Source organism: Leuresthes tenuis, unplaced genomic scaffold (assembly GCF_036924035.1).
Source record: "Leuresthes tenuis unplaced genomic scaffold, fLeuTen1.0.hap1 SCAF_7, whole genome shotgun sequence".
Classification (NCBI taxonomy): domain Eukaryota; kingdom Metazoa; phylum Chordata; class Actinopteri; order Atheriniformes; family Atherinopsidae; genus Leuresthes; species Leuresthes tenuis.
The window spans coordinates 24,165,283-24,192,724 of NW_027325361.1; the positions used below are offsets into that span (position 1 = coordinate 24,165,283).

The window sequence follows — 27,442 nt, forward strand, 5'->3', positions numbered from 1 at the left end:
TTCGACCCAACTGGAGCTATAAATGGCACAGTCCAGCAGCACAAAGCAGAAAGTGTGAAACGGGCTTCACGATCTCCTGCTATCTCAGTGCAGCTCCGGTTCTATCTGGATGGTCAACTATTAACAGTTACTCTGGTTTAGTTCAGTTTATTTTTCAAACAGAAAAAAACTCTTGCTGTATTATTTATCTTATTTTAATTTATCTTACTTAATTAATTTTCTAACTTATCATTCCGTTTGGACTAAAGTAAGTTCGGCAAAGGGGAGGGAAATGAATGAGAAACCAATTAAATAAACCAATCAGAAAGTACTACCATGTATGTACATGTAAGGTAAAAGCCCAGCATTCTATAGGAAAATAGTTTATTTTATTAGTAAAAAATGTCCCCTTCAGAGAAAGGAAGTAACTTACCCGCCTGTGCTTCGGAATTGTACTTGCTGTAAGTTAATGAACTGAAAACCTTCCATAGAATGTGTTTGTTTTTGTATCAAAGTAGTCCACAATTTCTTATCTTAATTGAAAAAAAATCGATAAATAATATCTTTTACACTGTAGCCTTCAAAAAGAACTGCACCCATCATGTCACAGAATTATATTAAAACTTTCTAAGTTAAAATCAAGCATGTCGCAATTAAAGGATACAGTAAAGAATAGATAAAAGGATGATTTAAAAAATTTGAGGGGAAAAAAAAGAAAAAATGCAATCACATGTGGTAGGAGGTCAGAAGAAACATGGTAGGAGGAATATGTATGTGTATGAGGAATCGCTTGCTACTTAATTTACTGTGCAGCCTGAAGAGTCTGAGATGTAGCTCTTGAGTTTTTGCATTTTTTCTGAGCATTGCACAGTCTGACCTTGGAGTGAACTTGCCAGGAGGATTAGCAACTGTCTTGAATATTTTCACATGGGAATCATTTTTCTCACTGCAGAATGACAGACTCCAAATTGTTTAGAAATGGCCTCCTAACCCCTTCCCAGATTGATGGGCAGCAACAATTGCTTGTCCAGGATCATTGCTGATGTCTTTCCTCCTTGAGATTGTGTTAACACACACCTGAATGCTCCAGACCAATAAACTGCCCAAAACTTCTGCTTTTATAGAGGTGTTCACATCTGCTGATGATTTAGAGAATAAAGTGTGTCTGAAATCTGGCTGCTACCTACCCTCTTAATTCCTATGGAAGCAGAGAGGGTTTTTCCACACGCTACTTCCGCATTTTGGTTCAGTTTTGTCCAATAAATGATAAATGACGTTTTGTAATATGTCATGTGGTGTTATTCATGTGAGGTTAATCTAAAGACCAAGTAGGGACCTGTTGATTTTCTACTCTGTCCTCATATGCAAACCTTACATGACTGTACTTGTGCAAACTGTTCTGTTTACTATCATATTGTGTATTACTTTCAGGTTGGAGGTAGTAATGCCATTAAACTGTTTGAATTCATTATAATTCCACTGTTCGGGTTATTTACATGTTTCGCACCTTTCTGTGTTGTTTTAGTCTACAATTAACAGGAAAATTTGAACAGCAAAGAGGGTCGTAGACAATATTTACCCCTGATCTAAGGGTATCTCAATAATACTTAATGACTCCATCTGTTCTGGGGGGAAATTACACATTTGCAAACTTGGGGAGTACTTGTTTTTTTTTTTAATGGACTAACATCCAGATAGGTAGAGGAGGATAGTTTTTTCTTCTTCTTCTTCTTTTTACAAGAACACCAATGAGTGTTTTAAACACCCCACTTAAAAATAAACCTGGCAAAAATTAAATTTCATAGAAATTGGCGTGTTTACCCCGCAATTAGTCTCTTTTAAGGCGACCTTACAACCCGTAAAATGAAGAGCCGCCGCGTGTGGCAACCAGTGACGCGGCGTCGAGCGGAAGAGGAAGGGAAGAAGAAGAGAGGCCAACGTCCTGTTAGTGGTTAGCTGCTGCTCAGTTGAGTTGGAGTTTTTCCCTCACGGTTATGATTGACAGAGTCAGCAGAGGTTTACATGGGCATGTCAGCACGCTCGCTCGGTTGTTATCTTAACAGAGAGATCTGCAGCATGGCGAGTCAAGAAAGAGCCCAGAGCTGCCGCCGGTCGCATACAAGAACAAGAACAATGTGTATCGGATTATTGAGGATGTTATTTATTGCTTTTATTCACACGACGCGGGCAAATAAACAAGGTTTGTAACTTAGCTGGCTATGTCCGCATTAGCTAGCGCTAACTTCCGTAGACATTTCAGCGAAGTGGGGATTGTGTTAGCGTTACTTTTACGGGCCAACTTTATTACAGCTAGGCTGCTACCCTCCTCAACGCTGCCAATACAGAGTTGTCTCTTCTTGCTTTTAGCGAGGTCTGAGTGTAAAGTGGAGCGCGTTGATATTTGTATGGAAGAATAGTTCAGAATGAAAGAACTACTGTGAGGGAGCTAACTTTGTATGTGGCCTTAAACGTTACAGTGAGGAACGTTAGCTTGGTTTATTGTTTGCTTTCATGTTGTCATCCCTTCCATATATGGCTAAGTTGGGCTAACAGTTTACCTAGCAGAACTATGACATGAACAAGGCAGGAACGGGCAGAGCTGGTTAGCACCATGGCTAATTCTAATGTTAGCTTAAACCAGTTAATGTTAAACTGAATGGTCTGGAATGAAGATTTGTCTGATTGGCAACATTGTTGGCATGGTAGTCTACCTATCCCAGGTATCGCTTCCTCGTACTGGGCTAATTAAGGAAATGAATCCGGCATAATAGAGTAATTCGTAAACGTGGTTTAGCGTTTTGATTTTGACCCATGTCTGTCTTCAAACTGCCACGGTTCAGTCCACAGACCAAATGACAGCCGGTTGTTGTTTACCCAGCAGGCTGAAATGTGCCGCTGTCAGGTCTGCTGATCACGTCAGGTCAGAGGCAAACAGACAGCTGACATCCACGGCCAAGATCAGCTGGGGCTGACTTTGAAACGGGCCTTGGGGTTATTTGCAGTCTGTCCATAAACTTGAAACACACTCAAAGATTGTGATCTTTCAAGAAATAGACTCTGGTGGTAATAGGAACACTGCGTGCACTTTTTGCCAGTGTAGGAACTTCGTCATGCCCTCTACCAATGTCAACACTGCAAGCTTTGAGCCATTAAAACGTGGATCAGCGCATGTTGTGGCTGTCTGTTTAAACTGTACAGATTCACACTCTCAGGCCTGTTTGAGTATAAGTGACATGTGATTTAAAGAAGAGAAATTGCATCTTCCTGTTTCAGTTTGCCAGTCCAAGAAGCATAGGGCAACACTTGACCACTTGTTGTAAGGTATTGTTTATGATGGACGGATACTCATCCGTGGCAGTAGGTGGGACAGAGTAAACCGTGTGTCATGAGTGTGTGAAACCGAATAAGAACGTGTTGTGCTCAGATCTGCTGTAAAACATGTTTTATGGCCAGCAAAAACATGATTGAACCTCTGTTTAGTTTACACGGGTACACACTGGCATCTCTGCAGAAAGTATGCTGCGAACATGATCAAGTAAAATGTGACGGTGTCGGATGCAAAGCTGCTCAGTACAGTTAAAGCGTCCCAAACGCAGAGTCGAGTTTCACGCCTCTCACTCTTGTGGATCATACTTGGAGGGAGTCATGTGGCAGTTGATGCAAAGGATGTCCACTCCTCAAAATCCTGTTGATAATGGGATGATTACCAAGGATTTACTACAACGTTTCACACCCTGACACCTTCTGACTTCTTGAAATAGAGGCGCACTGCATGCACGTTGTTCCCAGTGGTGGTTGAAATGGCCAACCTCAGCTTAACCAGCGGTCGAGCCAAAGAAAAGGTCCAGCTTCGAGTGTATGAGAGCAGAGTTCAAGAAGGGAGTTATCTTTACTAAGAGTGTTACTTAGTGGCTGAGAAAGATACACTCACTGCAAACAGATGGCTTTTGCTCCCGGAGATTTGGGGAGAGGAGTTATTATCAGAGAGGTTTTTCATGTCATCTCTGATTCTGGGGAGTTTCTTTAAAATTCTAGTGCAATCCATTACTGCTATCCAGCTTGAGCCCTCAAACAGGTGTTCTGCCTTGCAAATTTGTTTAAATGGGTCCTCTTTGCCTGCCCAGTAAGTGGCACGCAGATGCCACCTAAGTGTGACTTTATTTGTTTTTGGTGTATCCTTTCAACTGTCATGATGACTGATGTTATGGTTCAAAGCAGGCGATGGAGATGAAACTTACAGTCTGTTGTTGTTGTTTTTGCAGCATTCATTCAGTCAGACACAATTCTAGAGGTCCTACATTTTGGTGAGGGAAGCCTTTTGCAGGTAAGGGTACTACTCCCCCCCCCCCCCCCCCCCCCTCCCTTTTTTTTTTTTTTTTAAACCAAACTTAGAACTCTCACTGAAAGCTAACATTCACACCACCCCTGATGATTCCTATTTTAATAACTGCTTCCTGTTGTGTTCTTTTTGCAGGCAGAGTCTGACATCGATTTTAGTTTATATCATCAACAAAGGTATGAAATATCCCTCTCTCTGTCTTTTGCTCAAAGAACTGACATGCATGTAAGCGACTGTTGCTGTACATCTTCGATGAGCTCAGAAATTTTATTACATCCTCCAACAACAGTGTCTTTTAGAGACGAGTATAAATGTTTTGTCATCTGAGCAGCAGGCTGCCAGAGCCTACAGGATAAGGCAACCAAAAGATAAAAGTTCTACCAATTTAGTTTGCTTATAACCATGAAGATGTACCCATGTCTAGGGTAACCAGGCAGGATTGCATAACTGCCTTGAGCACATACACAAACATGGCTGACTGTAGAGTAGTTTGGGGAAGTTGTAGTTTGCTTTCTAGTGACGGTTACTGACAGATATAAGACGCTGGTATTCTGTTGTTTGTGACTGCACTGTTTTGTTGTTGTTTTTTCCCCGGTGTGCATCTTCAGTGTGTGATTGGCTGAAGTGAGCTGTGCCTCCAATGGGCAGAAGAGTTCCAATGTGGAAATACTCTCCCTGTAGAAGTCAGCTGACATTGCAACATCATGTTCATGTGTTGTGGTCTCGTGTCATGACAGCTACTCTGTCTGTACCCCTCACGTGTGTTGAGTCCAGGTGCAGCGATCAAACGGCCTTTACTGTTTGTCAAGTATGTTCAAATCCATAAAAGGTTATCTTTCGGGGTCAGAGTGACCATAGTACTGTCAGAAGTTGTGACGGGGGTGGTTTGAGTGTTGTTTCAGGTTTTTTTTTTTAACTTCAGACTTCCTCTTTATCTCTCACTGTATGTGCACAGTACTCAGAAATCAGACAACAAAGTTGTTCAAGACATAAAACGTCAATATATATTTTCAATACTTATTCCATATTAAAGTTTGCCTGACACAGGGTATATGAGACGAAGAGGCACAGTCTCCCCCATGATCTCTCTCAGCCACTCCAATTACATACCGACATTCAACACATTAGCTCTGAAGCGGCGAGCGAAAGCCAGCATAGAATTCACAGCCAGGATCCATTTGAATCCTTTATCCCACAAGAATTTTGTCAGTAGTTGTTATATTAATGGGAGAAGCGAGGACAGGCTGTAGATGACGGATTATCCCGGAGAAACAGCGTGGTGGATCACTGTTCGTCCCATGGGATAGAAATCCATCCCATATCCAACCAGGCTGGCTGTTGGAGCACTGTGCTGGGGCCATTGTGTGCTCCTGTACACATAGGCTCGGTAGTAAATTGGTGAAATTGATCTCCTGCAAATTGTCTGACTCCAGGGTGGTGTTAGAGTAATTACATGCGAGTGATTTCCTAAGCAATAGAGTTTCTATAAACAGTTCTTTTATAGTATAATCCGTTTGAAAGATTTGAATCTGTATTTTTGCCTTGGATGTGAAATCTTCTCCACATTTAGTTCTGTTTATACATGGTAAAATGAGCATTTGACAGTCAGTTGCTATTTATCGAGTCAAAGCTCTGCTGAGTGCCACGTCTGCATCTCTGATGAACTTCTCTTTGCATGAGATTTACATAAAAGCTCACATTACACGTTCCTGTTGTTTAGTCCCGCCACCAAAGAGGGTGTTGCTTCTGTTTGGGGACGGCCTTGTCTGTTGTTGAGATACACCTGCTGTTAAACAGGTTAGGTGAGTTGCGCCACCAGGGCGGGTTTCAACCAATGTTCAGAAGCAAATAACTTTGTAAGAGACGCACCGCAGCCTGTGAGTGACATGGAGTCCCTCTTCTTTAAGTTGGTCCATTCTCGGAAGGACTTTACATATGGAAAGGGTGCGCGGCGGATGGGAGGTGTCCCATTTCCGGCTTAATGCTTTGATTAAAACAACTTTGAGTTGGAGTGTGCAGTTAGGCTTTCTGGTTTTAAGAGCACACAAATATGGATGCCGTTTTTCCGAGCCTGCTCCTGCTGCTGTCACACCTTCCTGTGTTTTGCAGCACATCCCCGCACCGTGGGAACTGCCGACCTATACGATTTGAACCTCCAATGTTGGACTTTCATGAACAGTGAGTGTCTTAATTCTCTTCAAATCCTTTCTTGCCTTTCTTGTTACCTGCTTGCTGTCAGTTTTGCCCTCATTTTCAGAGTAAAAAGCCTTCAGACTGGTGTGAAATATTACGGACTGCCTGTCAACAATAAAAGGCTCTAAACAAAACCTCAAGTTGATTTACTTAAGGGCCCACACCTCGCCTGAGCTATGGCAGACATATTGGATCACGTTCCATCCTGATAGTGGGCACGCCTGCTTATTGTGACCGAGTTTTACGCTGCACTTATTGGGCGTAGATTCAGGTGTCTGAGAGACTCAGCTGTCTCGGCCTGTCCTCCCCTGACCCACTTCCTTCATAAGAATTCAGCTTATCAGCGCTGAATGTTTTAAGGGTCTGAAAACCTTGGAAAAGAATTCTCACCTTGCTTCAGATGTGTAAGAAACAATGGTATGGTGGGATCTGAATTAATATGTCCCACCTGGATATGAGTATATAGCCTGTATGATAACAAAATTGCATCGCAGGATTTATGCCGCAGGAGAGTCATAAAAACAGAGCATCTCATCTCTTCAACATGATTTTCATACTAACCACAGGCTTACGGGGAAGTAGGAAATCAAAAAGTTTATGCGGTGCTTTGAATGTTGGATTAACAACGTGGAGATGATAATGCTTACAAGTGTCAAAGCTTCTTTTAAAAATGGTTTAGTCAAAGAAAATATCTTTGCAAATAAACAGTTGAGATCGTTCAGCCCTTTTAGCCCCCCCCTTTGTCTTAACAGTTAAACTCATGTTGTCCTGTCTCCGTCTCCTGTTTTCTTCACAACTGATTAAACTGTCTCTCAGTAGGCCGTTGGCATGCTTTTACAAAGCTATCTCTTCTTGTTTTACAGGCCTGTTGGAATGCCAAAAATGGAGAAAGTTTATTTACATAATCCTAGCTCAGAAGAAATTAGTTTGATATCAATATCGGCGACAACAGCACATTTTCACGCCTCCTTTTTCCAGAATAGGGTAAGTAGTTATTGTTATTTGTATGTTGTCATGTTGTCATGAGAAATCTGTTCATCCATTGTGATAAAGGGGGGAAAAAACAACTGTCACGTGGCCGGTGCCACTTCAAACATTTGAGGCTTGGAAGTGGGTTGTCTGAGGTGCTGTCGATGATTTCTGAGGTTTTTGAATTATGAAGTCCTTCTTGAGAATCTGTTTTCATGTGTTTGTTTTTTTGTTTTTTTTTCACATTTTGTCCGACTGTACTTGAAGAAATATTCAAAGTTCTTCTTCTTAATTTTCCGGACTGTTTCTGTTGCTGTTCTGTTTCTGCACATATCACCGCTGCACAGAGGGTATACAAACGCGACATGGGAAGATGAGAAACTGTCTGAAATGAATTCAAATCCATTTGAGGCGATGACCTCATTAGGATGGCTAAGATGAGGTCTACCCCGCAATAATGGCTATGTAACTTATTTCATTAACTGTATGCTTCTTTTAGAATAAAGCTGTTCTGAGGCCTCACTTTTGGCACAGTTTACTTATTTAAGTGAGGCTGAGAGCTGTGTGGGATTTTTAGGTGAAAGGTTGTCTTGAGGAGAGTGTCTGTTGTTGGAACAAGATGTGCCTCAGGTGTTGAAGATTAAAGAAGCTGATGAATGTGAGAGTCTTTGGCTGTTTCCTCTCTCTGTAGCGCTTTGTGGCTCTTGGCCAAAGCAGCTATCATGGCTCGTTTGTTTTTGCTTGTGTTAACTCAATTGCCATGGAATTGGAGAGATGAGCGGCAGCAATGCTGGGTTTTTTTTTTTTGTTTTTTTCCCCCATCTTCCAGCCAGGGTTTGATTATTTTTTTTTTATGTTACAGATGAAAGCAATATGACAGTCTTTAGATTCTGAACTATTTGTCCAACAAACCGTTCAGAATCAGTTCAGATTAGTTGAAAATATTATTACAGCCATTTTTGCACCATTTCCTGACATTTTGCAAACTAAACACACAGCTCCTACATATCTAGGTTAATAATTATTATTTTTTTTGTCTGCACACCTAAGATTGCGATTATGCTCGCCACATTGACCACTTATTGAGTTGTGACGACAACGCGGCACCATAGTTGTTAAACTGACGCTTCTTCTTAAAGATTAAGTGTCATTACTGAGAAAGCTGCTCGATGGTTCAAGGGTCACGACCAGCTGAGGGGACGCAACCATGAACCAGGCATAAGACTCCTGCCCCGACAACACTGCACTTATTTCTGTCCAGAGTTGTAGTAAGTTTTTCATCAAGTTCTTATGTTGACGATGGGAGAGTCCGGCGTGAAGCGGCTGGGATGAGAATCAGCTCCTCCAAATCCGAGACCGTGGTCCTCAGCCGGAAAAGGGTGGAATGCCCTCTCCAGGTCGGGAATGAGATCCTTCCATAAGTGGAGGAGTTCAAGTATCTCGGGGTCTTGTTCACAGTGAGGGACGAATGGAACGTGAGCTTGACGGGCGGATCAGTGCGGCGTCTGCAGTGTTGCGGGCTCTGCACCGACCCGTCGTTGTGAAGAAGGAGCTGAGCCAGAAGGCGAAGCTCTCTATTTACTGGTCAATCTACGTTCCCATCCTCACCTATAGTCACGAGTTGTGGGTAGTGACCGAAAGAATCAAATCGCGAATACAAGCGGCCGAAATGGGTTTCCTCCGCAGGGTGTCGGGGCCTACCTTAGAGATAGGGTGAGAAGCTCAGTTAGGGAGGGTCTCGGAGTAGAACCGCTGCTCCTCCGCATTGAGAGGAGCCAGATGAGGTGGCTCGGGCATCTGGTTAGGATGCCTCCAGGATGCCTCCTGGGCGCCTCCCTGGTGAGGTGTTCCAGGCACGTCCCACTGGGAGGAGACACCTGGGAAGGCCTCGGGGGTCCCCCCAGAAGAGCTGGAGCAAGAAGGAGAAGCGGTAGATGATTGATGGATGGATGGATGGATGGGTGGAGTCAGGCAATTTAAAAAGAAACCAGTGGATGGAAAAACCCGGTCATTCAGTGTGTTCAGCTAGTAAGTTGAGCTCATCTTTTGGATACATAATGCTGACGCCACAGTCAGATGGTGATGCTTTTTTCTTTTGTTTTTAGTTTTGTTTTCAGGCCACAAAGTGCAACTTCATGACATCATGGACATGGATGATACATTTCTTCCTTAGAGAGCGGCCTCTGCAGATTGCTCATGTTACTATAAATGCATCGGAGAACATTTCTGGGGAATCCGCTGCAATGACTCCCAAACAGTCACCAATTGAAACCGCAGTCTTCACCAAAATGCTAAAGTTGGCGTGTAGCTGTCATGTTTTCATTGCAGCGGGCCCTAAGGTCAGCTTTTTTGAAAGTGAACGTTAAGGTCCTTCAGGTCATTAGTCCAGCTTTAGGTGGGTCAGTACATGGGAATAACCTCCATTTAAATGGAAGAAAATAAGTCTGTTGCGCAGTTCATAATGTGTATGCCACGCTTTCTTTTCTTCTTTTAACAGATAATTCCACCAGGAGGGAACACGTCATTTGATGTGGTGTTTCTTGCTCGTGTAGTTGGGAATGTAGAAAACACTTTATTTATTAATACGTCACATCATGGAGTGTTTACATACCAGGTACAAACCCCAGCTTCTGATGGTTAGTTTTTACAGTCAGTATAGTGTCACTTACACTGCTTTTTAAATCTCTTCCTTGAAGGTTTTTGGGGTCGGTGTCCCAAACCCCTACAGACTGCGGCCCTTCATCGGGGCCCGAGTCCCAGTAAACAGCAGCTTCTCACCTATAATAAACATCCATAACCCCTACAGTGAACCACTGCAGGTAATTTAATGAGATTACTCTCCTTGACGTATACTTGCATATATTTGTTGATGATTCATTTGTGTTGCTTTCGCTTGTTTTTACTGCAGGTTGTCGAGATGTACTCCAGCGGTGGGGACCTGCATCTTGAGCTTCCCACGGGCCAACAAGGAGGCACTGGGAAATTATGGGTGAGGTCCTCTTTTATGATCCAGAGTTTGCATCAGGTCTCATCGTGAGGAGGGCGAACAGTTAAATGCAGACTCCATTGCTGACCCTCTCTCCCTTCCAGGAGATTCCTCCATTCGAGACGAAGGGGGTGATGAGAGCCAGCTTCTCGTCGAGAGACGTGGACAACCACACGGCTTTCATCAGAATCAAAACCAACGCTCCCAACGAGGACCAGTTCATCATTCTTCCTGTAGAGGTGGAGGTCACATCAGGTGTGTGATATTTATTTATTGTTTTCTAAGTTACCGCCGACAGTACATTCATTCTAACCCTTGTGCTTCCCAAATTGTTTTCAGCCCCTGGTATATACTCCTCTACAGAGATGCTTGACTTTGGTACACTTCGATCACAAGGTATGCAGTGATAAGAAGAAGCGGCGCCTCACATTACAGCGTTTCTGATGTAATCTCTCTGACTCACCTTCCTGCTCTCTTTCACAACCACATTGTGTTATAGATCGCCCAAAGCTGCTGAATCTACATCTTTTAAATTCAGGAACAAAAGACGTTCCAATCACAGTGGGTATCCTCGCCAGACTTCAACAATCAAAGTTTTTCTCTGAACCTGTGCGGGATCCAAAATTTGCTTTGTGCTTTTCAGAGTGTGCGCACGACGCCAGCAAACGAAGCCGTCACAGTAGACTTCAAAGCGGTTACACTCAAAGCTGGAGAAAGTAGATATACCAAAGTTGCAAGTATTAGTTTCGATGGTGAGTGGATTTTTTTTTTACGTTTATTTGATTTAGATAAACGTATCTTGAACAAAATGTTGGAGATTGAAGGAAATATAATTGTATGAGTCACAAAGCCCATCTGGTTGAATGTGCTGTTTTGAATGTGCTTCATGCACCAGCTCCACTGAACACAGGCTTATAAGAAGGAAACTCGGTTTCCTTTTCACTGATGGTCAGATATAGCTTCTGAATAAGCCTGGATGTTGTTGACACTTTTTCTGTCAGCGTCTTTTTTAAAAAAATCTCTTGTGTGAAAGTTAATGTTGAAAATGAACATGACTAAGAAGCGCCGGCGCCTCTTTCAGTCTTGTGCTTGCTTAGCAATTTTTCACTTTTTATGATTCGCTGTTTCACAACTTCCTCTTGTGGGGCCCCGGATCGTTGGGGCAGCACACTTATCTGCTTTATTTTTTATTGCAGCCTCGAGAGCAAGAAGGCCATATCAGTTCTCTGGTAAAATAACCGTTAAAGCAAAAGAAAAGAGTTACTCCAAGCTTGAAATCCCATACCAGGCAGAGGTTTTAGAAGGGTGAGCTATGTTATTCATATTCATTGAAAGAAAAACAAAATCTCATGGTAGAGTTGGTTTGAGATTTCATTGTTGTTGTTTTCTTGTCTTCTGGCAGCTATCTGGGCTTCGATCACACAGCTACTTTGTTCCACATCAGGGACAGCCCCGTGGACCCAGTTGAAAAAGCAATCTTCCTCACGAATGCCTTCAGCTTCGCGATCCGGATACACAATGTGTCGCTGCCTGAAGAGGCCAAAACTATGTTTAATGTAAGAGTCTGCTGGACTGCGTTACCACTGTTCAGAGGGCAAAATGACTTTTTAAATGTTTCCTTTTCGTGTTGTAGGTGCAGAACTTCAGCACATCTATCCACATCCCTCCACATGAGTCCCGTTACATCTTCTCCCTCCTCTTCAGGGCAGTCCGACCATCGATTCACATAGACAGCAATATTTTGCTCCTCACAAATGCATCAAAGTTTCACCTGCCTGTCAGGGCTTACACGGGATTCTTGCAGGTATAAATCCCAGATATTGCCAGAGATTAAAGTCCTTTCTTAAGAGGAGCTCTCTCCAGTTTCCTGTTTTGGATGTCCACCGCAGCTGTTGTTTGATTTTCATCTCCGTAATTTGTTCTGTTTTACTGAATTACAACCAAAAGCATCATGGCCTTTACTGCCGCGCTGTGTTGACACGACTTAGTTCAGTACATTCGCTTCAAAGAAGTCCGGAAACGATTCATATTTCTTATTTGCAGCTTTTCACACATTTGCATCCGATTCGCTGCGTTGGTGAATGGAAAGCCAGCTATTATTTCTGTTAGAAATAAACAGCCATATATTTACTCTACTTTATAGTTTCAGGACTATCACCAGGTGATAAAGACTTGATCCACACTTGAGTCACCTGATAAGCACTGTATCACTGTGGATGTTTGTGTTCTTCGCTCTCAAACTACAGATCATATTCATATAGAATTAGTCCGCTTTTTTTTTTTATTTATTTATCTTCTTTGATGCAACGCACTATCAGGATAGTTTTGTTTACATTCATACACTGACTGCCTCTGCTAATATCTAATCCTCGTAAGTCGAACTCAGTATACTGATATAGTTCTTGTTGCCTGGTGTGAACAGCCCCTGGTCCTGCCTCCCAGTCTGAAGGAGAACCTCCTGGACTTTGGTGTCCGCAGTGCAACAGACACCAGCAGCATCATATTCGTGGTGGTCAACAGTAATCCCATAGAGGTGAGAAGTTGCGTGAGCTGATGATGTAAGGATTGCTACATTTTGCATGCATTTTTCCAGTGGATAATGGAAAGAAGTCCCTCAGTACAGTCCCCAGTTTGTGTTTGTTTTCCTTGCCCAATATGCTGTTTGCTGTGTTGTGTAAGGCATGTTTAAACAGTCTTTTGATTGTGCTTACTTGTGCTTTTCAATATTTTGAGCGCAGCTTTATAATGTCGCAACATAAGCCTTTATGCTAACTCCTCAGTTCAACAGTGGTTGCTGATAAATTGTGGGCAACTTAGACTACAGTCGCACATTGTTCAGAAAAAGGGCAAACCGACTTCTTCCAAAGAGAACAATCCATTTTTGTTATTTCTGTCCTCCAGCTTGAGATAAAGTCCTGGCTGGTCACAGGAGACAGTCTTTCCATGGAGCTGTTAAAGACAGAGAAAGGAAACACAACAGTCGCCCTGAGTCGCCTGCAGGAGCTGCGGAACAGCTCAGCCTCACATCACAAAACCGTAAGATCTCTACAGTGTCGCATGTGACCACTGTGGCAATGAAAGCATTGTTGGGGCACCACTGGGCAGGGGTTTTGGATGAATTCCAAACTTTATGAAACTATTCAAATTCAGCTTTTGTGAAAACTAGGCCATGTTGTTTTCACTTCAACGTGATGGTCAGGATTACTTTATTTTATTTGTATTTCATTTGTATTTTTTACATTTTTTTTGTTTTAAAAAAGGTAATATTACATAGTTATAACAGATTAAATGAGGTGACAAGCCTTTTTATGTCACCTATTGATTTGAAAGCTGACATCAGTTACGCAACCGATAAGCTTTTAACTGTGGGATGATTAACAAGTTTTATTCTTCCTGAATTTTTTTTTTATGTTTAAACTATTCCTGTAGTTGGCAGTGGTTACTGGGGGCAAAAGCTTATTAGAAATGTGTCCGAATATTAGAATATTTGCCTGTCATTGCTGGCTATATATTGTGCTGCAATAGTTGGGTTGAAAATGAAAGAAGTACCCTCTCATATTACTGATTATCTCAGAGATGGCGAGCTCATAGAATGGATTTGAAAGAACTTTCCAGCAGCCATAGTTACGTGTTCTACAGTGTTTCCCTTGTACCGTTTGAAAGCATAGGAAATGTGCAACCATTCTGAAGTCGGAACTGTTGAAACATGATTAGTTTTACTGTAGAAAACTAACCTGTATGTTTTAATCTTTGTGCCCCATGTTTTGCATATCAGGACAGTAAGTTTCATGATGATGCTGTGAAAAGCAACGATGCAGTAATCCTGTGTCAGGTTGCATAGGCACTGGACAGATGGCTTCCCGAGAAGCTGTGATGGAAATTAAGCTGTCTAAACAACCTTTTTTTTTGGGGGGGGGGGGGGGGGGGTCTGTTTTAAAAGTCTAAAACCCTAAACGTGAAATGTGTTGTGGCTAAAACTTATACTGTTATTTTTTAATTTTTTTCAACAGAATAAGATAAAAACTAGATCCCTTTTTTATAAGTGAAAGGCCTCTTAGTTAAGGGGATGACCCCTTAATCACTGAATGAGAACTTTGGGACGCATCTGCTTTGCTGTTGCAGATGTGAAAAGTGTTAATCACAATATATGAAAACCACAGAGAGAGAAATGAGATAACAAAACAGAAAAACATCCTCTCTTTCTTTTTCTCCCCAGGTGATATTAGCATCCGGCTACTATGCTGCTTTCAGAGTGACATTAGTGGCCCAGGCACTGGAGGGCACATATGACGGAGCCATACACATTACAACAGATTACGAGGCAGGTTCATCTTTATTGGGGTTTTAGGCAGAAAATATCAACTTGCTTTCAACTTCCTGCTCACTTTACTTGCATTTCCGTACCCGCAGATATTAACCATCCCAGTGAAAGCTCTGATCGCAGTGGGAACTTTAAACAGCTCTCCCAAGCACATCATTTTGCCACCTTCATTTCCTGTAAGTAAGATTCATGTACAAAAGTAAAATCTACCATCCTGTTGAATGCCTGAGGTGTTATGGCGTCACGATTTTTCCAAATTTTCCTCCTTCAGGGAAAGGTTGTTCATCAAAGCTTCAGCATCCTGAGCTCTTTCACACAGAAAGTGAGGCTTCAGCAGATCCGCTCACTGACAGAGGATATTCGCTTTTACTACAAGCGGCTGCGCAACAACAAAGATGAGCTGGAGCCCAGACGCAAATCAAAGGTAGAACATCCTGGTAGAGCTGGGGGTGGGGGGAGGGGACAAAAAAAAAGTTTGTCTCTGCAGACGTAAACTTATTTTAATTTCTCCATGTTTTTCAGGTGGCAAATATTTATTTTGACGCCGGCTTGCAGTGTGGTGATCACTGTTATGTGGGCCTGCCATTTGTGCTTAAATGTAAGTTGTTGTTTATTGTTTTCTTTTTAATTTGCCTGCGAGCATGTGCGTTCGTGTGTGCTGTTCAAATCTCACACTTCTGAAGCCGCTTTCCTTCCCTGTGGGGATGTGGGATCCTTTTAGCATCCTTTATGCTGCTGTCGATGGTACGGATCGTTTTTTTTATTTTTTCATAATTACTGCCGTTAGGGTTTTGTGGCAAATTTGCTGACCTGCACGTAAACTATATTCCTCCGAGAGCGACGCTGATGAATTTTTAAGGAGATTTCTCTTCACACTTTTCCTTCAGTTGATTGTTAAGAGTGTGCTGGAAATGTAGCTGATAATTTGATTTGAACAAAAGTAAAGCCATCAGATCGAAACCTCATAAAAGTTTGTCATATGTTCCGTTTTTTTTTTGTTTTTTTTTTGAAAGTATAAACATTTTGAATATCTTTTATTCATAATAGAACATATAAAATGCTGAATATCAAATGCTGAAAGTGAGACGTTTTAGTTGATCATGACAAATATTAGCTCTTCTTAATGTGATGCCTGCACCTTGCTTAGTATAAAGTTGGAACAGGACCGTGTTTACCGTCGTGAGGAGACCAGTTGCTGGACCTTAGGGAGAGGAACGTCGTCCCGTTCTTGTCTGATGTAGGATTCTAGCTGCTCAACAGCCCTGGGTCTTATTTTGTCATTCATTATACTTTAAATGTTGTCAGTTGATGAAAGGTCTGGACTGCAGGCAGGTCAGTCCAGCACCAGCACCATGCTGTTGGAATAGATGAAGTGTGCGGTTTTAACACTGTCTTGCTGAAATATGAAAGGCCTTACCTGAAAGATGTTGTCTGGATGGGAGCATATTCTCTAAAACCTGTATACACCTTTCAGCATTGATGGAGGCTTTCCAGATGTGCAAGTCGCCAGTTCCATCGGCACTAATGCACCCCCATCATAAGAATAAGAGCACAGTTTTGATGCATTGACTCTGTCTGTAATAGATTTGAGGGGAGGTTTAGAGGAACAATCTCCATAATCATCCCCACAGTAAAATGCTGATGTGGTTTTTCACTGAATTGTTATTTCTATTCAAATGGGACTTAGAGATTTGAAGTAAATATATATTTTTTTCCCTTTTTCTTCCACAGCTGAGTCCAAACCGCATGGTCTCGCCTTACAGGAGGACATCTGGGATGCTGATGTAGATCTTCACCAGAAACTCCTCAGACGATGGAAGGAGCTCAAAGAGCGCTCGGGACACAAGTAAGCGTATGAGAGACTCGGTTATCCTGAATTAACCCCTTAAATTGGTCGTTCCTCTTTTGTTTGCTTTCCAAAGAACGTCACAGTATTTAATTTTTTATTTTTTCCTCCAAAGAATTGAAGCCGTCTTTGAAGTTAACACAGACCTTCAGAAGAACGTGCAAGCTAAAATAACAGCACACTTGACCTGGCCTTCGCTAGTCAACTCTTCCCAGCAAATCACGTTTCCCCTGACCAACACAAACAGCTCCTCTGTGAGTAGAAACCGTCTGGCTCCAGTTGGCACATGTATACACACACACATGCACACAGGTGTGTTTAACCGTAAAGTTGAAATTTCTGGATCTCTAATCAAGATTGGACACGTTTCTAATTGTCTGCAGGATGAGGAGGTGATTCTGCAGAACCCTGCAGATGTCCCCGTATATGTCCAAGTTCTCCCCTTGGCGCTGCTACCCAACCCCTCTGTGTTTTCCGGAAAGCTGGCAGACAGGTGAGAAAACGCCAAAGAAAAAAACTCGGCATGATCTTTATTCCATTGTCTAACTCTGACATGCACCCTCTTTTTTTTTTTTTTTTTTTTTTTTTTCCCAGGTTGCCATTAGGAAATTTGTCCAATATCAACATTGATACCAGCACCTTCGAGTTCCAGGTTCACAGAAATCAAGTGAGTGCATCGTCCATTATTTGCCTCCCCGTTGCTCCCTGGACCTCTTGTCCATGATCGAGGCAGCATGTGAAAGCTGTTAGCCTCTAACAAGGCCCTCTGTTTGCTTGGCAGACATCCCTAATGAAGAGCAGTACAGGGTTTGTCGAAGGCTCGACCAGACCCTTTGTGTACAACCTCCTCCTGCTGCCCGGAGAAGTCAAGACGTTCAGCGTGAGGTTCACTCCTGTGGGCAACCACAGCGTCTCCTCCATCCTCATAGTCAGGTAACCCCTATGTCTAATGCTTCCAAGAGGGCTGCAGCTTTGCTAAATAAATTGCTTCGTCTTCTGAATTTGTGCGCCTCATTTGGGAATCTGTTTAGGAATAACCTGACCGTGATCGACACAATTGTACTTCACGGACGAGGTACAACTGAGAGCCTGAAAGTTGCGGGGAAGCCTCCGGGACAGGGCAGCTCGCTGAGGTTTAAAATGACTGAAGCCCTGCTGAAAGACTGCACAGAGAGTGAGTTTATGTTGCCGGGTATGAAAGTTGATCCACATTTTCCACGTGATTTGATACTCAAATGTTACCAACTTGTTATTCCCAGCCTGAATACACATCACTGTCAGCCCCCTTTAAGCTGTCTGATGGTGCACCTGAAGCATTAATACAAAACCTGGAAAATATGCTAATATTAAAGGTTAGCAACATCAACTGTTAACCAAAAAGTATGTCTGTAATTTAGCCCACATACATTACAGCTTCTTCATGGTCACGTGTGTTGTAGCTGTCAGGGCCACTTTTCATGCATCAAAGGAAACAACGACTAATTTCACTGTAACTTTAACTGTAGTTACTGTTGGAGGGAGCAAGAATAAAAGGGCTAAATGTCACTCAAACTAACATATCATACCAATAGACTAATATTGTCTAAGCACATGCAGTTGAATAAACTCATGTAATAAACGCAATTCTTGGAAATGAAGATCTGCTAAATCCACTCAGATTTCACACACAGACAAAAAAAAATCTCGCCTGTTATGTTGAAAATCTGACTGAAAACTAATAAAACACACTGAGTACAGTAATGGAGGTGACGAGTAGTTGTTTTTGGGGGCTTTAAACATCAACCAAACGCAAACCTTTTTATTGTCTCCATGTTAATTGTAAATTGTAAATTCAGAAGTTCTTTGTCGTCTCTTTGTCTTCTAATGGAATCCTCTAATAACGGGTGTAGTTCACAGGTAGGTACATGAACAATCACTTCAATAAGGGAGGCGGTTGCTTATGTTAGTATGAGGTTATAAAGCAAGTATGTATCTTGCTTTATTGTCTCCTATAAAACACCCTGTTCCCATATACAAGAAGAAGATTTGAATAATACCTGCCCTGTGGCTAGTTTGGCTAGTCTCTAACAAAGGATGAGTAGCTCGTGCTGCACCTTTTTTTTTTTTTTGAACAATCGCAGCTCACTGAGCTTTTCAGGATGAGGGCCTTAAAAAGAAGAAGCATCCCAGACAGAAGATGACAGGCAACCATGGAAAAGATTCCATGGAGAAAGATTTTTTTGTCGTTGTCCGCCCTGGATTAATTGATGAACCTGTAAATAAGAACCTTCCTTTCTGTGTGAAATACTGCTTATTGTTAAAAAATTCACATGCTCGTTTATTGATCGTCCCAATCCCCCTTTGTGTATTTCAGAAGCAAAAGTCAAAGAGCCAAACTTCACTCTCAGAAGAACCTTCAGAGTGGAGAACACTGGACTGCTCCCAATCACCGTCAGATCAGCGGAAATCAACGGGCAAGCTTGTGAAGGATATGGATTCAAAGTTCTCAACTGTCAAGAATTTGCACTGAAGCCAAATGCTTCGAAAGACCTCATCATATTGTAAGTGTTCACACTGAACAGTGTAAGCGCGTTGCTTCTTTTCCTCCGCAGGCTGAGACGAGTTTGAATGTGTGTGGGTGTGTATGGGCTGGGTTCTGAATGTTCCAAAGTATTGGATCGGTCATACAGGTGTCGCTCACATGTCTGCATTCAACTCTGCAACTCAAAACAAACGTGGAAAGAAACGGCCTTGCCATCTTGCTGATTTCTCTGCTCTGCAGCAGAAACATTGCAGCTTTATTGGGAGTTCAGTTATGTGTGTGTGCTGCGAGGCATTAACGTGATTAACGGTGTATGTTGCCAGTCTGGCACAAAATGTGAAATCTGTGAAAGGCTTGCACCCTTCGGCAACTGTAGAAGATCCACATTTCAGGTAGGTCAGGTTACCCTCTTCTATAGTCTGGTGTAAAAAGATATTTTTAAAAAGAAGTTTTCTGAGATGGGTGGCGAAAATGACTCTGAACTGTCGAGTCGCCTGTTGATATTTTATTCTAGTCCGTTTAGCATTTCATTCACATTATCTGTCTGGAGTCAAGACGCTAAACCCCAAGTTTATTAAACGTCTGCAGTTACAGGTGGAATAAAACAAAGTTTTCAGTGACTAATTCGGATGTTGCCACATTTCTTTTTTTTAAGCAGAAGTAAAAGTAAGAAAAGAATCAATAAATAGCGCTGACTTCAGTTTGTTTCAGTTTGACTTCACAACAGAAGTCAAAAAAGAGCACAGTTTGTTTGCCGGCCGAGTGTCGGAATGAAATGATGGAGTGGTACAGAAATGCTGTCCGGATGTTGTGGCCGACAGGAACTTTGATTGAAGAAACACTTTCCTGAAGTTCTCAGTAAAACCTGTGCAGGAAGCGAGAAAATGTGTGTCTATTTCGGGTCAGAATCAGAGCTGTGAAGCAGAGTGTGATCAGAGCGACACGAAGGCAAAGTTAGCTTGGGAGGACGCTGTTTACAGTCAGCAGTGACGTAGGTTAAAGGCAGTAAAATGTTAGTTATTTCCACGTTTAAAGGCCATTAAAGCTGGAAGCAGGGCCATTTTTTCCATCTAAGTGGTTTGTTTTTAATGTTGCTGAGATTTTGAATCATTTTATTTAGATAAGGAATGATTTCAAATCATCACCAAAAGCCAAAGAACAATAGCAATAAATGTCATGTATGGTTTCTGCGGCTTTGTGTCATTTGAATGGCCTGTTACTGACACATCTGAATGGAATTCTGTGATTGTTGTTAATCTTGTCCTGCGTGCATACCTCATTTTGGGCGTGTAGCTCTTAACCGGTGGGTGGTCAGTCAGTCTCCTGACTTGGCCTTGAAACCAATCACAATCACGTTTTCTCTGTTAAGCGGAAGTGTCCTAATACTTTTAAAGACATCATCTTTTAAGTCAGCCACAGCTTACAGCATGTCTTCCAGCTGCATCATGTATGGAGCGCCGGTTGAATTCAGGCACAGCTCAGTGATTGTTTTGTTGCTCTTTGTCCTTTTCCCTCTCAGGTTTACACCCGACTTCACCTCATCTCGAGTGATCCGGGAGCTCAAACTCGTGACATATGGCGGCTCGGAGTTTGTGTTCATCCTGAACGCCTCGCTGCCCTACCACATGTTGGCCTCGTGTGCCGAGACCCTGCCCAGACCGAGCTGGGAGCTGGAGCTCTACATCATAGTGTCGGTCATTATGAGGTGAGTGTGGCTCAGCACTGAAACTTCACCCTTCAGATGCATTAAAGCACCTTATTTCAGTTTAACAACCGGTTCTTTTTTCTTTTTTTCCCCTTTGTTTTTTGCAGCTCCATGTTCCTGTTGGTGGTCGCCACCGCCTACCTGGAGGCTCAGAGCATATGGGAGCCTTTCAAGAGACGTGTGTCTGTAGAGTCTAACTCCAGCTTGGAGACCGGGAGACCCTTTAACCTCAGGGAAATTGTGCAAATTCACAGTGATTCAAAGTAAGTGTAACATGGAAAAAAGTGCTTGTTCTGGTCTAAAATGTTTGGAGGGGAAAAGAATGAGCACACTTACATCAGCAAGCAAACATTAAAACGGTATCTGTCTAGTGCTTCCTGTGCCTCATCTATTAGAAATTGTATATTTTTTAGGAGAAACAGGATTGCAGACATGGAGGTCGGCTGAATCTTGACCAACCCTGCTTCTGGTGAATAAAATGCGGCCTCCATAAACTGACTCAGTTTTGTAGACTTTGAACCAGCCTGTTCATCACTGTGGTGTCCCTCGGTGGAGGTTGCTGGTCTGGTCTTGTTCTTGTGGTTAATTGGTTCATATATTTGCAGATTGGCTTTTGTACCAGATCAGGTTGGGTGTGGATATTTACAAAGAAAAATACCAGACATGCCCACACCTTTTTTAGAGTCCCTGCAACACCCAAATACTAATTTGTCTTTTTGCTGCAGGTACTTCATTCTTTTCACTTTGAAAATCGCAGAAATGCACATTTAACCTGGGTTTTTGCACACAGTTGTGGTAATACAGGGAAAGATATGCCTTGGGAGATAAACGAGTATTAAGAATCTTTGGAGCTCCACTCTATCGGGACATTTTTCTCTCAGATTATCTAAATTTGTGTGTTAAGAAATGACCCATTGAGGACTTTAGATAGTGTTCAAAGGGCTTTCACATATACAGGCAATCTCTGGCTGTTGGTTTATGGCCAAGTACCAGTGGCTAACCACTGTCCACACATTTTACCATATCTGGTACTGTAACCACTCATTTGCCCATATCACCAGCCATGCAGGCAGTTTGCATAGTTAATCTGAGGGTGACTGTGAGGGAGAGGCTCAAAGCAAAGCTTTATTGGGGAAATTTAACTCTATTTGTCAATCATATTCTCAATTTGCATCCTGGTTTAAAGCCAGCACAGTTTCTCTGCAGTGGGAAGAAGTCGGTTTAATTAGTTGCCCCGGCAGCTGACGGGATTGTTGTTCAGACATTAGAACTGACCTCAGGCTGACCGAACAGCTCAACATGAAAACAAAGCCCAAAAATAGGTAGTTTCCTGTAACTTAACACAATAAAAAGGTCCGAGTTAAATGCGGACACCATCAAATGCATATTCCTCTGTTTTCTCTTTCACATTTCTGAAGTTTAGTTTTCTGTGAAATCTACTTTTTTGTCTCGGGGCTCATTACTGGAACCATCCTAAATAATACTGTTAGAATGGACAGAGAATGTGAGCTTGTTGCACAGAAGCAGCATGCGGACTGTAACTAAACAGACTTGTCTGTCACCACTCAGGTTAAACGACTACAACGACTCAACTCAGAGCTCCAAAGGATTATACGCATCCAGCAACGGAACCACGCGGGCCGGAAACCGACAGGGCAACAGCCGCACTTTATCGGACTCAGACAGCCAAGATAAGAGGACCAGGATTACATTCAGCCGACCATCTATGCAAGCTTCTTCTTCTCAGTTGGCCAAAGGAAGTTCATCCCCAGTCCAAGAAGGCTCGTCAGGTGTCTGCCAGATTATCAACCGGAAAACTCGGAACACCAAACAGCTGGACCTTCAGAGTCCAAGTTTATCAGGGCCATCACTGCCTCACAGAGGCCTCTGCCCTGAAGATCCAGATTACACCAACCTGATAGGAGCCATGGACAATGATCTTGACCGTCCAGAGTCTGTTGGTGCCGAAGCTCTTCAAGAGCAGAGTTCTCAATCCATACAAAGCAAAGGTACCCGTGTTTGTTTTAATTGTGGGAACGAGAGGGGCTCTCATATCGTTTACAGATTGTGACACTGTGTGTTGATACTGCTTTCAGTGTTGGATTCCAAAGGGAAGCTGCGAACAAAAACAAAAAGCCAGAAGAAGAAGGAGGAAAAAGAGAAAAAATCTACAGTAAAGACTCAGGGAGACGAGCTCAAAGATAACCTGGGCGACAACGACGACAGCTCCTCCACGACCACAGAGACCTCCAATCCAGATGTGGAGACAAACATAAAAGAAGTACCCTGAAATAAGAATTCTGTGGTCTAGATCATGTCCTCTGTTGGTTATCTTTCCAATGTGTACTTAGAATATGCCTAAATTCTTACAGGAACCAGTGAAAAAGAAAGGGAGGACAGTAATTCCTGGGAAGGTGAAAGAGGAAGCTTCAAATTTCCTGATCAAACCCAAAACAAAGAAACAAGGAGCTACAAAGAAAGAGAACCAAGCAGAGAAGTCCAGGTTTGTTTGGGGGTTTTTTTAAGCTGAAACTGACATGTTTAATTTTCTTTCTCTTATCTCTTTGTGACAAATGTTTGTTGTTCTCAGTTCTCTGGAGCTGCCGTATGTACCACTGGAGAACAAACAGCGCAAGAGCTTTGTGTCCAAAGCTTTCCCGCCCTCTCTAACCAGCATCCCAAAGACCAGACCCCTGCAGAAACAGAGATGTGAGTTTCTGCACTGAACCGTCATCGTGTTGCTATTTCTTTCAGCACCACATGCGTGCGTGTGTGTGTGACGTGTTTGTTTTGGCAGTAGACGGAAAGCTGGAGGACGGTCGCCCCTCCCTTTTGGCCAAACTGTTGTCCAGCTCCTCGGTGCCAGAGCTCGGCCACAGCAGCAGCTCAGAGGGCGAGAAGGAGTTTGCGCCTCCAGAGTGGGACGTCCCTCTTTCCAAAAACAGCATCCGTAAGTCGAGACCTGAAACTGCCCCCGCCACGTGTGCCCTGCCGCATGTCCGCTGGGTTTCAAACCACTGAGTGGTTAGACTTACCACAGGTGCTTTTCCTCTGTGCTCCACATACAGAAGAAGATAGCCTTCAGCAGATCTCCCTCCAGACGATAAACGCAGACCATTTCCTGAAGAGATCTGCCACAGCCGGGACCTACTCCCCTCCTCCGACCTCCCCCAACTTACTGTCCCGAGGCACCTACAGCAGTGTGCTCAACAGCAACAGGTATCCAATTACTCAAACCTGGAAACCGTCTCAGCTCGAAGCATTTCAGAAATAGCAGGCATTAAGAAACCTTGATTTCATTTCTTTTTAAAGGAACTATTCACAAAATGACTAAGAATTTTGGTGCTTTTGAAATAAGTCAACTCGACAGAGATCACCTGAAGCGATCAAAGTGAACAAAGGGAACGTGTGCAGGCAGGACAGATATTTGGACCGTTTGGAAGTTAAATGATGAGTCCCATGGTGCAACATCCTGATGATCCTTTAAATGCCTGTTTGCATTTGGTTCATGTTCCTGAGTGACCACTCGGATCTCAGTTACCCGCTCTCTTACGCCAGCTGAGAAGAACATCAGGAGGTCTGCGGATGTTTTTGTGAAATCACAAACGGGGCTTTCCTATGTTTAAAAATCTAGAGCCAGTCTAGTGTTTATTTGATTCAAGAATTTGATATTGTGAGTCACGCCCAATACAAAGTCAGCAGGTAAGTATAAATCGGGCTTGTATAAATCCAGTTTGTATCGCTGTTCATGAATACAGGTTAGCGTTAGCGTTAGATATTAAGGCTGCAGTTTGCAGGGAAAGTGAGACCAACACTGTAATCAGTTGTTTTTGTGAAGATAAACGGTGTGTATGGTCGTCAACAAAATACAGTGGAGGGGGGGGGGAACGGACATAAGACGCATACTCAGGCACACAAAGCACCAAAGTGGTTTCCTCACATTTTCTGGTGTTTTCCATCTTTTGCTGATGTTGGGCCACTAAAAGGACAGATACCAGCAGGTGTGGGTGTGAGAAGGGTTTCATTTGCACCTCGATGCACCACATTTGCACACACACACACACACACACACACACACACACACACACACACACACACACACCACACACACCGCACATTGTAAGTGAATTTGATTTTGTTAAACATTTCTTTGTTTTTTCTTACAGTGAGATAAACCAGAAGAAGGCCCCAGGAAATAAACTGTCTACCGGCAATCCACTCCCGGGTAAAAACGGTAACCCCACCTTTGCCGCTGTTGCTGCGGGTTACGACAAAAGCCCAGGTGAATATGCCACAATGAGGCCCTTCATGCTGACATTGTTCATACGGTGGTTTGTTTACAGTCATGCTTTGTGCTCTCGTCAGGCGGCTCTGGTCCAGGTAAGACTGACAACCAAGGCAAGACCCTTCCGCACATGACATCAGTGGAAAGTGACAGCTCTGACAGGTAATGAGAGAAAAGAGCTGATTAACGTCCAGGCAGGACATCAACACACCAACTTCATGTTACTGTTTTTCTTTTCTTTTCTTCCCCTCTTAAAGCTCTGGATTATGGAGTCCAATTGACATAGCTAGTAGTCCAAACTACCAATCTGCCAACTCCTTCTCAGCTTTTGGGCCAAACAACACCTTCAACTTGTCAACGGGTAACTTGCGTGGCTCACGTTGTTGTTTTACATGCCAGCAGAGAACAGTTACTGGTTCAACAGCTCATTCACAACTGACAAGCTGAAGTATATATGTGTGTGTGTGTGTGTGTTGGCTTTAGTTTTCGGTGGAATGAATCTCCCAAAGTCGTCTGTGCCTCAGTCGACCTGGCCCGAGTTCACCCCTGCCCCCCCCTCCATCTGGGACATACCCAGCAGTGACTCGCTGCACTCCTGGCCCAACAGTTCCAGCTCACCGACCGCCCCAACTGCCGTGAGCTCCACAGTTTGGTGTTAATGTACTTCCCGTTTACGTATTGTTTATGACTTTCTTCTTTAATTATTTACTTTGTGTGTGTGTGTGTGTGTGTGTGTGTGTGTGTGTGTGTAGTCACTCCTGGGAAACGCTGGTAACCCTTGGTCTGCAACCACACCCTTCAGCAGCTCCATCTGGTCAGCAAACGCAGAGCCAGCCTTGCACCCGTTCTCACCGACAACCAACCCGACAGCTCTGACTGATCTGGTCAACAGCCCCGCCCCCCCACCGCCGCCAGCTTCCACAGAGATGAGCAGGACCTACAACTCCTGGAGTATATGGGGCCCCACCCTGAGCAGGCGCAGCTCGAAGCCCTGGCCCAACTCCTCCGACACCGGCAATTAAACAGAACATGACAGCACTTAACAGAAGTACTTTGAATGCTACATAGAAATTATTTTAAGATCAGAGAATCCCACCAGGAAGAAAATTTATCTGGAGCGTCGCATAGCCCAGAGCATCCGGCCTGCCTTTAGTTCTCTGCAGCTTTTTATTCACAGGGGCAAAAATGCTAACTTTTATTTGGATTTGTTTTTAACAGGTGGCCCAACTTTAAAAATGCTGACGTCATGGTGTAAACGAATCCCAGAGCGGGCACAGCATTTCCTCTCAAAGTTTGGAAAATGGCACGCAATCTCTGAAGTTGATTTTCTTTTTTTTAACGTTGGAACAGACGTCTTCTTTTAAGCCATGTGTCAGTTTGGTTCTTATTGGTTTCTATTAAAAGCCGCTTTGAAAAGTCTCCTTTATGTATGTTCACATTGGGATCGTTGCACTTGGCTTTTATTTGTCAGCAGGGATGTTTGTCAGAATCCGAAATTAGATTTATGTTTGTTTTTTCCCCACACCAACAACCAAAAAGTGTTCCAAGAACTTTTATGTTCCCCATTTCTAAAGCAGGCTCTGCCTACTGATATCAAAGCCTTATGTGGGAATAATTTGGTTGAGTGATCGAAAAAAATAACTCCTAATTTTGAGGTTTGAACTGTACACCTCTCTTGCCTCTATTTGTCCGCAAATTTAAATAAAGGATTTCAGCAGAAACTTGTGGTTTTATGTTGCTTTATTTCATTAAAGATGTTCTTCTGTTTGTCACAAAGTCCTGATGGAAATGTGTGGCTTAACAAAATGTCACCAGCAGCAGAAGAAGCACCAGATGCACATGAAGGTGTTGGCCCTGATTAAGCAGGCTAGAATTTTCTTTGTCTGATTGTTCTGCTGCAGCTTAGAAGAACAAATCAATGCAGAATGAGGTCAGCCGCCTTTAAGCGTGATTGATCCAGTTTTTTTTTCTTGGGAATATAGATTTTTACTGGTAAGTTTCATGTTATCTGTTCCATGTCTTTTCTAAAGGGGGGGGGGGTGTATTGTACATGCAGATAGTTTAGAATAGTTTTACAGAATCCCCCAAAAAAACACCAAAAGAGGGATGTGAGGCCTGTTGGGTCAACGAAAAGCCGAAACTCAATGTACGAGTCATAAAAGCTGCAGATTTGGTTTATAAATCTCTGTAGGATCTTCACCTCGAATAGTGAATTGGTTTCTCATCATCTCATAGATTGTAATGATGACGATTTGGGTAGTAAAAAAAAAAGTCAAAGTGATGTATTGGCTAGAATTA

At 42.9% G+C, this 27,442-nt stretch overlaps 1 protein-coding gene across 2 annotated transcripts; it reads left to right on the forward strand.

Annotated features, from left to right (window-relative positions):
* The first annotated feature begins 1,912 nt into the window (after window positions 1-1,912).
* tmem131 (transmembrane protein 131) lies at window positions 1,913-26,865 on the forward strand. 2 transcript variants are annotated; one of them, XM_072390077.1, is made up of 41 exons: window positions 1,913-2,179; window positions 4,242-4,303; window positions 4,454-4,494; window positions 6,428-6,496; window positions 7,375-7,495; window positions 9,978-10,094; window positions 10,177-10,299; window positions 10,389-10,469; window positions 10,571-10,721; window positions 10,806-10,862; window positions 10,966-11,027; window positions 11,110-11,218; window positions 11,663-11,771; window positions 11,869-12,022; window positions 12,100-12,270; window positions 12,889-12,999; window positions 13,368-13,502; window positions 14,683-14,787; window positions 14,877-14,963; window positions 15,059-15,211; window positions 15,310-15,385; window positions 16,519-16,633; window positions 16,749-16,887; window positions 17,017-17,126; window positions 17,228-17,300; window positions 17,415-17,566; window positions 17,665-17,807; window positions 18,987-19,173; window positions 20,674-20,859; window positions 20,967-21,122; window positions 22,429-22,868; window positions 22,956-23,140; window positions 23,232-23,362; window positions 23,450-23,568; window positions 23,657-23,809; window positions 23,928-24,078; window positions 25,026-25,141; window positions 25,225-25,306; window positions 25,402-25,505; window positions 25,628-25,779; window positions 25,897-26,865. In XM_072390077.1, exons 1-41 carry the CDS (start codon window positions 2,002-2,004, stop codon window positions 26,164-26,166), a joined length of 5,436 nt encoding a protein of 1,811 aa, XP_072246178.1. In that variant the 5' UTR covers window positions 1,913-2,001; the 3' UTR covers window positions 26,167-26,865. The 2 variants fall into 2 exon arrangements, with proteins under 2 accessions (XP_072246178.1, XP_072246179.1); XM_072390078.1 differs by having other exon boundaries at window positions 23,660-23,809.
* Window positions 26,866-27,442: the final 577 nt, after the last annotated feature.

What these genes read in the sequence shown, in the direction of transcription:
- tmem131 (XM_072390077.1), top strand. Translation starts at nt 2,002, where the DNA reads ATGGGCATGTCAGCACGCTCGCTCGGTTGTTATCTTAACAGAGAGATC. An exon ending in TCCGGAAAGCTGGCAGACAG is followed by an intron (nt 17,127 to 17,227) that starts GTGAGAAAACGC and finishes TTTTTTTCCCAG; the next exon opens with GTTGCCATTAGGAAATTTGT. An exon ending in TCCAGGTTCACAGAAATCAA is followed by an intron (nt 17,301 to 17,414) that starts GTGAGTGCATCG and finishes TTTGCTTGGCAG; the next exon opens with ACATCCCTAATGAAGAGCAG.